Source organism: Phyllobates terribilis, unplaced genomic scaffold (assembly GCF_046119375.1).
Source record: "Phyllobates terribilis strain yellow unplaced genomic scaffold, ASM4611937v1 Scaffold_5__5_contigs__length_657084704, whole genome shotgun sequence".
NCBI lineage: Eukaryota > Metazoa > Chordata > Amphibia > Anura > Dendrobatidae > Phyllobates > Phyllobates terribilis.
Window position 1 is genome coordinate 522,585,898 of NW_027362765.1, and position 15,070 is coordinate 522,600,967.

Here is a 15,070-nt window from a genome sequence, read left to right on the forward strand (position 1 = left end):
AGAATAGTTTATGTAAATTAAGGTTTGTTAAAGAGAAAGTGCTTGCTAGCTATGGCCAGGTCTATATTCATTTTTTATTGTTCTTTATCTTTGAAGAAGCTAAATTTTCTTTGTTAAAAATGTCCTACCATTTTGTTACTGTAGAGTATGTGCAATCCCTGTACATAGATGTCATCTGCTCTTCTTCTTCCATCTTTCACAGTAGGATAATGGTAGAGATAACCACGGGAGGGTGAGAGGGTTGTATATACATTGAAGAGATTGGGGAAAACCATAAAAAAAACTTGCACATTACACTAATGTTGTTCAACACTCTAATGTGTATGGGGGGCACCGGCCAGCTGATTGTCGGGGAACTGTCCATCAGTCATGTCTGATTTCGGACTGCTGATTGCTTTGTTCTGCCAGGAAGAAAACTGTTTCTGTCAGCGGATCGGATGGCGGTTGGCTGAACGATAGAACGAAGCATCGTTTGTGTCAGCCAAGTAATTTTAATGTGGAGCTTAAAGGGAGAGATGACACAAGCTGTGCTATATCCGAGTGTTGATAGGCAATAGAGCACATTCAACATAGTCTGCCCTGCTGGGGGAGTGTGAGGGATCACACAGGTTGTGTATCATTGAGAGAGAAGACAAAGCCCACTGCGCCCTCTGCAGAGAGAGGAGAATATCACACTTCTCAGCAAAAGCGTCTTTTGGCACAATAGAAAAGAGGTTCCTCATGTTCAAAAGAAAGACATATACTATGAAGGGGTTTTACTCACTTGGGTGCTTTGGGAGGAAAAGGGGAAGCATGTTCCTTTAAAAGTTCATGTCGGTCTATTGCTTCATAAACCCAGAAGCTGAAAGGAAAAACAAACAGCCTTTGGTTCAGACAAACAAAGTAAAGTGTCCTTAGCAGGTCTCTGCTCTGCCAGCCCTGTGGGCACACAGGCTTGTGTAATGTCCAGTATCCTGGCTTGGTATGGAGACAACCATACACAGGAGGCCTTCTCCCTCCAAACACACAGACCATGTGTCAAACAACGGCAACCATTTTCAAGACTGTTAACCATACCTAGAGGTGAGGTATGTGGGTAGCTGGACCCACCCAACTCTCCTAGGTACCTATAACCTGGTCCCAGGTGCACCAAACGATCCTCTTAGTCCTTACGTGCACTAGAGAAACACACCGGATTACATCACAGAGGACAGCCATCTCTGTGACACATACCTCCCATCGACTATGCGACCATTAGCCACCTCTGATACAGAAGAGCTAGTGAAGGTGGCAGCATGCTGGACGTACAGACGTCAAATCCAGCAAGTATTACTGGAAGGGATACACCGACATAAGGTAAATATGAAGCAAGGGCTGATGCATACCATTTTAATGGAGCCCGATATTCATTGAAGGAACAAAGAAAGCAGCCCGAAATTTAGTGTGATTTCCTTTTTTACTCAAGGCTACCACTAACAGATGTAAATATAATTTGCCAAATGTGTTCATGCTATAGCAAAAGGGTTGTCCAGTGCCACTCGCTTCTCCATCATGTGGTGAGCGGCACTCATGACGTCATGTCTGCACATAACAGCCAGAATGCATGGACGATTGGCAGGTATCGTCCTATTATAATGTGCCGATGTGAGTGATGCCTGACAACCCTTGCGGACACCTATGTTAAATTATATTTACATGTGTTAGTGGTAATCTTGCTTCCCTGAAAACTTTCCTCAATGCTTGTCAGTGGAGACCCGGTTATCTGAGGCTCATCCCTTTATCTGGTTTATAGGTAACAACAAAGACAACAAGGAAAGATTTTTCTTGTTTTCATTGCCATAGGCGAGATTGGAGGTTTTAGAAAGTCTTGCAGACTGACACATTGACCCTTTTTTATTTTTTCTTTATCTTAGTTGTAGTGTTTTCATTAGAAGATGGTTTATACTCAGTTACACTATGCAAATCTCCTCCTTGGTAAATACCATAAAATCTTATCCCTGATTGAGCACCCTATATATTGAGCACCCTATATATTGAGATCTTTTACTCCTGAGCCAGTTTCTTGAACCAGTTGCCATTGAATGTCATTCTCTCAGATCATTTAGACAGGATTTCCTTTTTAAAATATGGACCTCAAACAATGGAATGACTATTGATGCAGTAGGCGACATCCATGACACTTCTGAATTTTACCATATTTTTTCCTCTTATCCATTTTTACTGTGTGAATTGAATCAAGTCAGTGACCTAAAGCAGTTAGATCCTAGTAAAACAAGAACCAGTGGGGTTTGACAAAGTAGCTCAGGAGGCACAAATGAAAGCCTCATGGTAAGCCTTGGTATTAATTCCAGCCAACACAACATAAGTACAGTATATGTAAATTATTGTGTATTCTCATTGTGTTCCCTTGGCTTTCCCCTAGTTAGTTTGGTTTTCACCTATGCTTTAAACTCATGTAGAATAATTCGGAATAAATCAGTGACACATTGCTTCTGACATTGAGATTGTCATCTTCTAGATATCAAATCTTTGTATACTTCTATGAAATGCATACTTTATAACATAAATGCCAAAGCCTATCCATATTTCCCTCTAATGTACCGTACAGACCAAAAGTTTGGACACACCTTCTCATTAAAAGATTTTTCTGTATTTTCATGACTATGAAAATTGTACATTCACACTGAAGGCATCAAAACTATGAATTAACACATGTGGAATTATATACTTAACAAAAAAGTGTGAAACAACTGAAAATATGTCTTATATTCTAGGTTCTTCAAAATAGCCACCTTTTGCTTTGATGACTGCTTTGCATTCTCTTGATGAGCTTCAAGAGGTAGTCACCGGAAATGGTCTTCCAACAATCTTGAAGGAGTTCCCAGAGATGCTTAGCACTTGTTGGCCCTTTTGCCTTCACTCTACGATCCAGCTCACCCCAAACCATCTCGATTGGGTTCAGGTCGGGTGACTGTGGAGGCCAGGTCATCTGGCGTAGCACCCCATCACTCTCCTTCTTGGTCAAATAGCCCTTACACAGCCTGGAGGTGTGTTTGGGGTCATTGTCCTGTTGAAAAATAAATGATGGTCCAACTATACGCAAACCGGATGGAATAGCATGCCGCTGTAAGATGCTGTGGTAGCCATGCTGGTTCAGTATGCCTTCAATTTTGAATAAATCCCCAACAGTGTCACCTGCAAAGCACCCCCACGCTATCACACCTCCTCCTCCATGCTTCACGGTGGGAACCAGGCATGTAGAGTCCATCCATTCGCCTTTTCTGCATCGCACAAAGACACGGTGGTTGGAACCAAAGATCTCAAATTTGGACTCATCAGACCAAAGCACAGATTTCCACTGGTCTAATGTCCATTCCTTGTGTTCTTTAGCCCAAACAAGTCTCTTCTGCTTGTTGCCTGTCCTTAGCAGTGGTTTCCTAGCAGCTATTTTACCATAAAGGCCTGCTGCACAAAGTCTCCTCTTAACAGTTGTTGTAGAGATGTGTCTGCTGCTAGAACTCTGTGTGGCATTGACCTGGTCTCTAATCTGAGCTGCTGTTAACCTGCGATTTCTGAGGCTGGTGACTCGGATAAACTTATCCTCAGAAGCAGAGATGACTCTTGGTCTTCCTTTCCTGGGGCGATCCTCATGTGAGCCAGTTTCTTTGTAGCGCTCGATGGTTTTTGCAACTGCACTTGGGGACACATTCAAAGTTTTCCCAATTTTTCAGACTGACTGACCTTCATTTCTTAAAGTAATGATGGCCACTCGTTTTTCTTTACTTAGCTGCTTTTTTCTTGCCATAATACAAATTCTAACAGTCTATTCAGTAGGACTATCAGCTGTGTATCCACCAGACTTCTGCACAACACAACTGATGGTCCCAACCCCATTTATAAGGCAAGAAATCCCACTTATTAAACCTGACAGGGCACACCTGTGAAGTGAAAACCATTTCCGGTGACTACCTCTTGAAGCTAATCAAGAGAATGCCAAGAGTGTGCAAAGCAGTCATCAAAGCAAAAGGTGGCTACTTTGAAGAACCTAGAATATAAGACATATTTTCAGTTGTTTCACACTTTTTTGTATATAATTCCACATGTGTTAATTCATAGTTGTGAATGTACAATTTTCATAGTCATGAAAATACAGAAAATTCTTTAAATGAGGTGTGTCCAAACTTTTGGTCTGTACTGTATATACTCCTGTTCAGGTTACTCTGGAATCTCTTCTTTTTAAACTTGCAGGATAGCCTCTGCTCACGTCTTTCTGTCCATCTCATCTTCATCCTCTTCACCTTCCCCTACTTGTGAAAAAACACCTCTCCCCACAAATCAGCTTCAGTTTTCTCATATGCAGGTAAAGAGATGGCTCTTGTTTGGGATCCATAGGTGGTCTCACATCTTGGCATAAGACAGTCAGTAAGGCACAAATTGTTAATCCTCCTGTATCAGCTCATGTGCAATAGATCCAAGGGTGTAAAAAGCTAAAATGTATGTTATAAAATATACTTTAAAGAACTGTATACTGGACTGATGTATTTTTCATAACCATTTTCTTACAGTAATTACTGGACAGAAACGCAATGGGGTTATTTCTGCAAGGACTCGCATTGAGCTATTGGCAGAGACATTCAGAAAGAAGCAGCCATTCACTCATTTCTTGTCCTTTGCTCTCAACGATACAGAGATTCAGGATAAATTCTCGCAGTTTAGAGAAGAAGTTTTGTCAAAATGCTCCAAGGTAGGAAGTCAAATCATCTTTACTATTGATTCACGACATAAATTAAATCTGTCACCTGTCACAAACTATTGTGGGGGTTTCAGTTGTCTTGTCATCGCTTGGACACGTACCAGGTTTTAATCAAAACAAAGTAAAGTTTATTGTCCTTCAGAAACTTTTCAGCTCCAAAAAGGAAAACCGCTTTCTCCAGCACAAATGAGTAACAAAACAGTTTCTTCTTTGGGTAAGGCAAAACAAATCAAACTTTCTCACCAACTTGCTGTCACAGGCACTTCTCAGACACTACCATAGACTCTCCACCATGAACTGTCTTTCTCCAGCCTCGGCACAACACAATCTGCTGAGCTAACCCAGCTGCCTGTTATTAGGCCTGTAAGACTAGGACTGGAGTATGGGAGCAACCTTTCCCACCCAGGCTTTTTTGGTCACTCCTAAATCCAGGACTCAAAATCCAGTCAAAAATAAAACCATCTTAGTAACCTACTGTTACTGGTGCATTTTCTCCCGGGCCTTACATCACCTTGGCCAGCCACCTCAGTGACACATACCTGCCATTTAGGACCTTACCTCCTGCTTTCTTACGCTATATACAGTAATAAATTGATCTCTTAGACCTGATGAGGAGGGTGTACTTACTTTGAAATTCCATTTTTGAATGGCTATACAAATCATTTTAAGTGGGCTGTCCCATATTCTTAAATGGGAAGAACTACAAAGTGCTTGTGAAAACACACAGCTTTGCAGTTTGCCTCTGATTTAAAGTCTTCTCCATTCTCATAGGCTTAGGGATTTTAAATGTTATAGTTTACTACTTTTTGCCCAGGATACTGGGCACTGCTACAGTCTAGAAGTGGCGGCTGGTCTCCCAGGTGAGGAGCACAGCACTTGGAAGGTCTAGGATGTGGTCTGCTTCCATGTCCCTGCACTCTTCTGATGCTGCAGAGGCTCAACCATGCCTATGGTCCACAATGTCATCTGTCAATCATAAGGAGCGCACATCCCTCCCCACCCCTAAAAGCAGGAAACTGGGAGGCTGAGGAACAGTATGTGCCTGAAGAATGAAGATGGGAACAGACCCTTTAAAGTGTAACCTAATGCTCTCTCACTGCACTGTGTCCATTGTGAGAAAAGTGCTATACAAATGTTTGTTTTTCTTGTTGTCCGTATAGATGGATTTATAACATGTTCATCCTATTATCAGGATTATACGACCATTCTGACATGAATTTTCGCAGTAAATACACCAGTCTCATAAGGTCTTAGAGATCTGTTTAATAATGTTTGCAGCTTGCATTCAGAAGTCTGGTGACCAGTCCTCTTTACACTCCATATCCACCTCTTGGCATGTAGTTTTCTTTGTCTTTTAGTGAGTACACTCTCTGGAGTGTGTCTGCCTATGTTATTCCAGGAAATAATAGGCGGCCACATGTTAAAACTAAATAAACCTAATTAAAAATAATAAAAAAATATTTTCCTAAATGTCCTCAAAAGGACCCAAGTTTTTAGCAAAAGTCAGGTCTAAACTTTGGAATTGTGGTATGTCAGCTGGCTGAGTGGTAAGTTTTGTAACGCACCAACAGCACGTGTCTAGTCAAAACAGCGAGATCTCGCGATAACTAGTGCGATCTCTGACTGACTGCAAATTCGGATATTGAGCCTTGTGGGTATATCGATACTGACTAGTGATGGGTGCTCTTTAGGGTGGCTATACACATTAGGCTAATAACACACAAATCTGCTAATTGTGCCAAGTTATCTGTACTAGTTGTTAGCGGGCGTTAGTTCGGCTGTTGTTGGGGAGGAGGTGGAATGGAGCGGGATTTTGAATTTTAACATGTAGGACCCTTGGACATAAGCCGCTTCCAGAGGTGGATTACTCCCATCTCCTGATTCAGCACACACTCGGCTGAAATAAGCAGGTATGTTATGGAGGCAGCCATCCGCTGCCCAGCTGGTCGTGTCTAATTACTCTAAGGGATTGTAGCAGTTATATAAGTTATCCCAGATAGATAACTTATTGATCATTAGGACCCCAATAATCCAGAAAAGGTAGCTCTGCAGAGCCCCTTCTGAATGAATCTGAGGTTGAGCATGTGCTCCACAACTCCATTTATGGGACCACCTGAGATATCAAGTACTCAGCTCGGCAATTGGCAGCAGTCCAAGGTCGAGCCAGTCATTCCATTCAGTCAAGGCTCTGCAGAGCCCCATTCTCAAGATCAGTGGGGATCCAGGGATCAAGAAGTTATCGCCTATCTTAGTGATAGGGGATAACTTACATACTTGGTACCACCATTTATCTTATAGAGACCAGCTGGGCATCAGAAAATCATCCTGGAAGCTACCAGGCCTGAATACACTTATCAGTTGGATGAGAGGCAATGGAAAACCCCTTTAATGATTTTAATGTATGTAGTGAACACCTAAACCCATACCAGTAGTGACTTAATGCAACCAGTATGTCATTTTATATCCACAGGATAGACTATAAGAATGTATTACTTATGACTTTTCTTATTAATTGCTGTCCATGTAGCACTTAATCATACTGGGTATGCCAGAGCGAGACCCTCTGCTTATTAACTGTCCTCTCTCTCTGGCTCATAGATGGGGATATTGGGGATCTCCTTCCCTGAAATTTGTATGGCTTAACATTGTGTATGATGTGTGTGATAAAAGAGACAGACGCTTTCATTATCATGGACTAGTCTTTCAGCCTTTATACAGCCATCCTTCAGTCCAAAATGTAAATCATGTCAATCAACACCCCTGGTGACCTCCTTATGAATGATATTCCTGCAGTTTCTATGCTCCTCGACCTCACAACTGGCTGCAACAGTCTGTGAGTTTTCTTTGAAGAGTGAACGTAGAATTCACAGACACATCCCATTCCACGACCCTTTCATGAGTCAACCACAATGACACAGAAGGGTTTTATAAAGTTCCAAAGTTGACCGCTCTGGACCACCAGAGGGCGGGGGGGTGAAACATATCTGTGACTTCTAAAGAAGTCACAGGATGCATTCAGGATTTTGAGAAATTGAAAAATGGGGACTAAAGTGGGAGACGTACGCCAGGTACGCTAACTAAATATTTGTCATATATATAGTAATTTTGCCACAAAAGGTTTAAAGTAGCTTTTCCCTACTTTAAAGAAGGACTCAAATCAAAATGTTTATCCTTCTAATATATTGTAATCATCATATTATATAGCACTGTGTACTTACAATTCCTCATTTTGCCTTTCTACCCAGATAATTCTTCTGTTTTCCATTTGGTCTGTCACATCACGTGATTAAAAACTGACTATCTGAATCCTTCTAAGCTCTATGTAGAAACAGGAGGTCAATTTTCCCTGCATGAGAAATAAGAATTTCTCCCCATAGCTGCCCCCTTCCAGTCACTGGGGTGGTAAAGGGGGCTGTAACAGTCTCTGCTCACTACACAGTGAGCGCTCTGTAATCACTTCCTCTGCACCTTGATTTACAGCCCTCTGTGCCCACATATGGTGCAGAGTAGGCTCTTGATCAATATGACGGAGAGTGGTTACAGTGGGCTCACATTATACAGAGCGGTGACAGTAACCGCTCCCTGCACCGCTCCTATAACTGGGAGCGAGCAGCTGCAGGGAGAAAATAACTTTATTTTTTCCCAGCAGCCCCAGCTCCAGTAAGCCCCTATTTATATTCAGAGTAACCCTAAATCTGTAGGTTTATAGCATGTTTGTAGGTGACTGGCTACCTTTAAAGGGGTATTCCCATCTCCAAGATCCTATCCCAATATTTAGTAGGTGTAGTAGTAGTAGTAATAATAATAATATTAGCAAATACCTCCAATTAGAAATGTAGTATAGTTCTTCTGATTCGTTATACCACTCACCTCATGTGCAGGGCATTGCAGTAGCTTAGGTATCCATGGTTACGGCCACTCATATAGTGACTGTTAGTTAGTTAGAGGTACTAACCATGGATACCTAAGCTACTGCAATGCCCTGCACATGGGGTAAGTGGCAAAACGAATCAGAAGAACTATACCTACTACATATTGAGATGGAAATACTCCTTTAACTATGTAAAGTATTTTAAGTCTCAGGCTTGCTTCCATTTTGAGATTCCTGTGCACAGACCCTGGATGGTTCTGTTTTTACATTACTGCAGAGGATGGTTATTGAGCCTCTTTTATCTTCCTATGCTATGAATGATTTCTATGTGATTAATCTAATGTGAAATGATATTACTTGTTCTTCAGATTTATTGATTTTTTAATACAGAAAATATATCCTGTCCAGCCTGTGACCTTTCAGAGCGAGATTTATAAATGATTTGAAAAGTTAAAATGTTTCAAAGAAGTTCACTTTTCAGCTCAAGGAACGATTCATCATTTGCATTCTGACTGCCTTCATTTAGATCAGCATTACATCTCCGACTTTCTAGTACTAGCCTGGCATCAGATACCCAGCCGTCAGCGAGCAGCCGTAATGTCACGCTAATGGAGTACATGCCTTATTACATCTTCTGTTCTCGGGGCTGGACGGCAATGTGTTGTACTTGATAGGAAAAATAATGCACTAAGACGAAACAGATTCAAATGATATTTATGCAGGAAGCCATATGTCTCTGATCCTGCTTTGTGGGGGGAAATGGCAGATGGATACATGGGAAGGAACGCCACAGAATCAATTTTGTAAAAAGCATACAGCAGAAAAAAAATAATCTGCATCAATTTACATCCCCAGCATATGTCCAGAACTCATTTATCTTTTCCCAACATGTGGCAGAAGATCAGGATAAAGTCTCCTGGACCTGTTTTTTTTATTTGGTTCATGGGGAAGGCCAAGTAAATAAATGCTAGATATGTCTTAAGATACAGCCATGGCTGCGTTCTGTGTGCAACGTGCCAATAAGTTTTGCAATGGTTTATACTGCTGGGCTGATTCATCCCAGTTCCCACTGGCTATCTCTGCTGGAGACATGGACTTTGGAGGAGCTGCAATGGTTTTATCTCTGCTATAAAATATTCAGTGGATGCTGAAGTGTGTTTTCACTGTTAGATAATTATCATGCACGATAGCTCTGTGCTAGTTACTCACAGTGTATTGTATAAGTGTCTCTCTATTGTACAAACGCAAAGATATCAAAGTATATATGACTTAATAGGGCTTTGTATAAATCGCTGGACTGCAAAACGTTCACTTGTTGCCTGGAAGGGTTAAAGGGGTCACCCTAGGATTTCCCACCACAAGCTATTTACATGTGCATATAGCTCTATCAAAGACAAGTCCAGAAATGCCTTTATATGGTCAGTCCATTCTTCCATTACTGAGAAATCAGCATTTGAATTGATATGCAAATTGATATGGTAGATCTGAAGCCTATGTCACTCCAGCTCTAATCCCTGCCCAGCATCGCCTCCTCACATTTGACTGACAGTCTCTTTGCTGCTTGACTTCAGGCAAGGGAGGCATCAGTTAAAGGGAACCTGTCAGCAGGACTTTGCTAAGTAAACTACAGGCAGTGTCAGGTTGGCGCCATTACACTGATTAAAATGATACCTGAGTTGATGAAATCCATCATGTGATTTTTGTTTAATCTTTATTTGCAGTTTGGAGATAATGATATGCTCGTGCTCCGGGGCAGCCTGTGGGCTGGGCTTAATGTGGTGCTCTGTTCTTCTATTCATCATTGTGGCTTAAATGACAGATCACTGAACCTTCAGTGACCTGCCTCCTATGTTAAATATTGCGCTTGCGCAACTCATATTGTGGCCTCTTTAAAAAAATGTTTTACCTCCAGCAAAATGGCACATGCGTAGTAGCATCTTTCGCTTGCCGATAAATAAAGATTAAACAACAACCACAGGACGGATTTCATCAACCCAGGTATCCTTTTAATCAGCGTACCGGCGCCATCCTGACACTGCCTGTAGTTTACTTAGCAAAATCCTTATGACAGGTTAGTTTTAAAGGGAATCTGTCAGGTTTTTGCTATGTAATCTGTGAGCAGCATGAGGTAGGGGCTGAGAGCCTGATTCCAGTGATGTGTCACCTACCAGGCTGTGTGTTGCTGTTTGAATAAAATCAGTGTTTTATCTGCAGGAGATTATCAGTACAGGAGTAGGTGTATTGTGCCTCCTAGTTAACTGCTGTGTGCAACCATGCCCTCACCACTAATTAGTAGCTTTTCATCAATGTACAGTGTACACAGAAAGCTAGTAGTGTGGGCGGGGCTATACACAGCTCATCATTCTGAGCACTGCTAGATCTGCAATCTGTGATTGTACCAAAATAAGTGACACATTGCTGAAATCAGGGCCTGAAACACTACATCATGCTGCTCTCAGATAACATAGCAAAAACTTGGTGACAGATTCCCTCTAAGTAAGGAGAGAAACCTCTAAAAAACACTTTTCTATGTTGGATTCTATACTTCTTTTACTGGCCCTACAATCCAGGCATGCACACGGGGCCTTTGCCTCACTCTCTGACCAAGACCTCCTACTACACTCCCTAATTTGCAGGTGAGAAGTAGTGTCAGCTCTTAGCTGCAGTCCATCTGTGTCTGCTTATTGCTAGTCATTGCTATTGTTTGCTACATTATTGAATTGCATCTTATGTTTCTGTTTCAAAATGCATGCCCATCAGCTAACCATCAACATAAGTGCCTGTGACGATACAGCCTATAATCTTACCAAGCCAGACGATTAGATTTGTTTATCCAAGAGAGATACACTAATGTTTATGCTGACATGTAAATATATATTGTGAAAGGTCATACTATTTGTATAACCCTGAATGTTGACTTCTATTCCTTTGGAAACAAAGATGTTTGCTATGCTAATGACATATTGTGCTAAAAACCAGCTTCCTAAGCTTGCCTCTACTTTCTATCTGTGGGGGCCCGCCAGAAGTGGGGAGCCACTGGTTGAGGTAGTCGGCCCTGGAAGTCCCAAAGTCGCAACTGTTCTATCCCAGGCGGGTGGAGAAGGAAGGGTGAGACTGTGTAATGTTGCACCATCTTGGGTATTTTGCTGGGACTGTCCTATGTGTTTATTGTCCACTTTGTGGGTCAATAAAGTATTGCCACGCTGGTTTACCCTCACCCTGTTTTATCTGAGTAGTATTATGCCCACAGAAGACCCTGAGTTTTCACAGTGACATTCAGAAGCAACTGAAAGACTGGAAAAATACTGGAGAATTAATGCTGCTGAAGATGCGGCAACTATCTGTCAGTAGGATTCTCCAGGTGAAACTTCATCTGACTCCCAGAGTGACACCCAGAAAGTCTTCCTGGCTGTCTATCAATGACAGATGGCGCTAAAATCTAGAATTAATGAGCTCAAAGACAATATCTCTGTGACACAACACTCAGAAAAAGCGAGAAAACGGGTGTCGAAGGCATAACAACTGAGAAGTTCCATGTACGACCGATTACCTCTTGGGGTATTAAACCCTTCTCTCATCTATCAAATGTCAACTGGTTACTGTTCATGAGAGAATGGAGGACCTAGAAAATAGGCTCCGCTGGCATAATTGGTGGTTTGTTGGACTTCCAGAATGGACAGAGGGGCGAGAGCCACAGCTCTTTTTAGAGCATCTAGTGATATTCAACTATGGCTGGGAAAGTTTCTTGGCTCTGTAAGCAGTAGAGAGAGCACATTGTATCTCTATGCAGTTTTTATTGCCCCAAGGGACCCCATCTTTGCACCTTCATTGCAAAATTCTATAGGGGTGGAGACATCTTTCTCCGCTTATCTGATGAAAATTCGGCCCTATTCCGTTTGAGAATGCCTGCCTGGATCCTTGTATACCCAGACTTTGTGATTTAGTTGCAATGCAAGAGAACTCATTTTGCTTCTGTCAAAAAACACCTTAAAGAACTTAACCCTAAATATGCAGTATTCTATTGGTCTCACCTGAAGGTCATTGCTGACAATCAGTGCATGACAGGCGGGAGTTGGACAACCAGGTAGAGACTTTCTACGCCAACGATTCTAAGTTTCTTTGGAACTCTTCCTTGAAGGAGTATCTTGACCCCTCAAACTTTTCTGTCTGACCATGCTCTGAAAGGCACTGTATCTTTTGTGTGATGCTGATTAGCCTATTTTTTACCATTATTGGAGGATATGAGCAGCATGTACTTATTCCAGAATTCTCACTAGTACCATTCTGTTGTACTAATATTTGTTTGGGTTGTGAGGCCGGGTTGGTTGGGAACTGTGTTCTTACTGCAATTAATATTGCTGTGTTTTGCTCCATTCATGGGATATACATCAGTGGGTTGGTCGAAGTCTAACTTTTATCCTGTTGTACCTATCCTTGTCTAGCCTCATGGCTTATATGTCCATGTCTTCTCAGAGTGGGACTGAGTCAGTTATATTTCTTTCCTTTATTGTGCGGGGACTGGCGATAAAATTAAAAGGGGCCTGGTGTTGAGGTATCTATGTTCTGGGCTCTAGACCAGATGTCTAGATCTAGATGTCTAGATGTCTTCAGGAGACCCACCTTATTAAGTCTAAAATGACTATCATGGAAAAATTATGGGTGAGGTGGGCTTACCACCAAGTAATTTCCACATTTACCCAGAGAGGTTAGATCCTAGTCAGATATACCCTTAATTGTACCCTTCATAATATTTAAATTGATATAGAGGGTAGATATGTATTCTTGTGCTGTTCTATTACCATTCTTGTTATTTATATACCTACCCCATTTACACTAGTAGTCATACACAAAGCTATAGGTTTTATGCTACAACATAGCACCCTACTAGTAATCTGGATCAGAGATTTTAACTGTACCCAGGACAAAAATAAGGGCCGAGCCCTGTTACTGAGGTGGATGCGCCTTTGATATTGCTGGGTATGGTGACTGACCTTGACCTCATGGACATCTGGCGCTCCCTAGTCTATGACGTACTGCAGATTTACTAACTCTCATGACTTCCTCTTCCACATAGATCTTGCCCTGGCATCAGGTCCAGCTTTGGCTAGAGTTACCTCCTGTGATTACTTCCCTCGCTCAATCTCCGTACCTAGGTCCAACACGTTAAACTTAGTCTAGTGTGCGGTATTCTGGTATGTAGAGATTTTTTCCCTAAACATCCTCTCTCTATTTTTATTTATACAAGTTAAGATAAGCGGATGGAAGAAGTTACCCCTGATCGTCAGGTCTTGCATCAATTTACTTGGATAAGACTGGAAGGCAGATGTTTGTCCAATGTCTGATGAGCAATAGGAGTTTGCTTTGGAGACCCCACAGTTGGTTTCTGCTAGCTAGTCTGAGAGAGCCACAGAGCTATACCTCCTACATCGCACATATTATACCATGGTCAGAATGAGTCGAGTCCAACCCAAGTTTCCATATGTGTGCCCCAAATGTCATAGGGCCCCAGAAATATTTTTCTTCCTCCTGTAGTGACAAAATCTGGGGAGGATGGGCTGGGTCACTCTTTCCTGCCTGATCCGTTTAAGGCATGTGTGGGGAAGTAAATCTCTATAACTGATGTTTGGTAGTTGGAGACGGAGTTCTGAGCTTCTCTTCCTTATGATTGCCCCTGAGTTGACTCAGGATCAGTCTTTGCTTCCTTGACCATGTACTTGTTTTTCTTATTTTATTGCTAGTTTTGTTTGTATCTTGGCCTGTTTGATATACATATAATCCTCATTGTAAAATTATGTTGTGTACATGATACATTTCACTATACATTTTCATAAAAAGTGTGTGTAATATAAATATATATATACACTGCTCAAAAAATAAAGAGAACACTTAAACAACAGAATATAACTCCAAGTAAATCAAACTTCTGTGAAATCAAACTGTCCACTTAGGAAGCAACACTGATTGACAATCAATTTCACATGCTGTTGTGCAAATGGAATAGACAATAGATGGAAATTATTGGCAATTATCAAGACACCCTCAATAAAGGAGTGTTTCTGCAGGTGGGGACCACAGACCACATCTCAGTACCAATGCTTTCTGGCTGATGTTTTGGTTACTTTTGAATGTTGGTTGTGCTTTCACACTCGTGGTAGCATGAGACGGACTCTACAACCCACAGAAGTTGCTCAGGTAGTGCAACTCATCCAGGATGGGACATCAATGCGAGCTGTGGCAAGAAGGTTTGCTGTGTCTGTCAGCGTAGTGTCCAGAGGCTGGAGGCGCTACCAGGAGACAGGCCAGTACACCAGGAGACGTGGAGGGGGCCGTAGCAGGGCAACAACCCAGCAGCAGGACCGCTACCTCCGCCTTTGTGCAAGGAGGAGCACTGCCAGAGCCCTGCAAAATGACCTCCAGCAGGCCACAAATGTGCATGTGTCTGCTCAAACGGTTAGAAACCGACTCCA

General features: G+C 42.0%; 1 protein-coding gene across 5 annotated transcripts in view; it reads left to right on the forward strand.

Annotated features, from left to right (window-relative positions):
* The window catches only part of ASCC1 (activating signal cointegrator 1 complex subunit 1), a 419,091-nt gene that overhangs the window by 19,881 nt on the left and 384,140 nt on the right, over positions 1-15,070 (forward strand). For all 5 annotated transcript variants that reach the window (XM_073685719.1, XM_073685720.1, XM_073685717.1 and 2 more), the window contains exon 5: positions 4,545-4,723. In XM_073685719.1, coding sequence (XP_073541820.1) covers positions 4,545-4,723 — 179 coding nt within the window. The remainder of the gene's footprint in view (positions 1-4,544; positions 4,724-15,070) is intronic.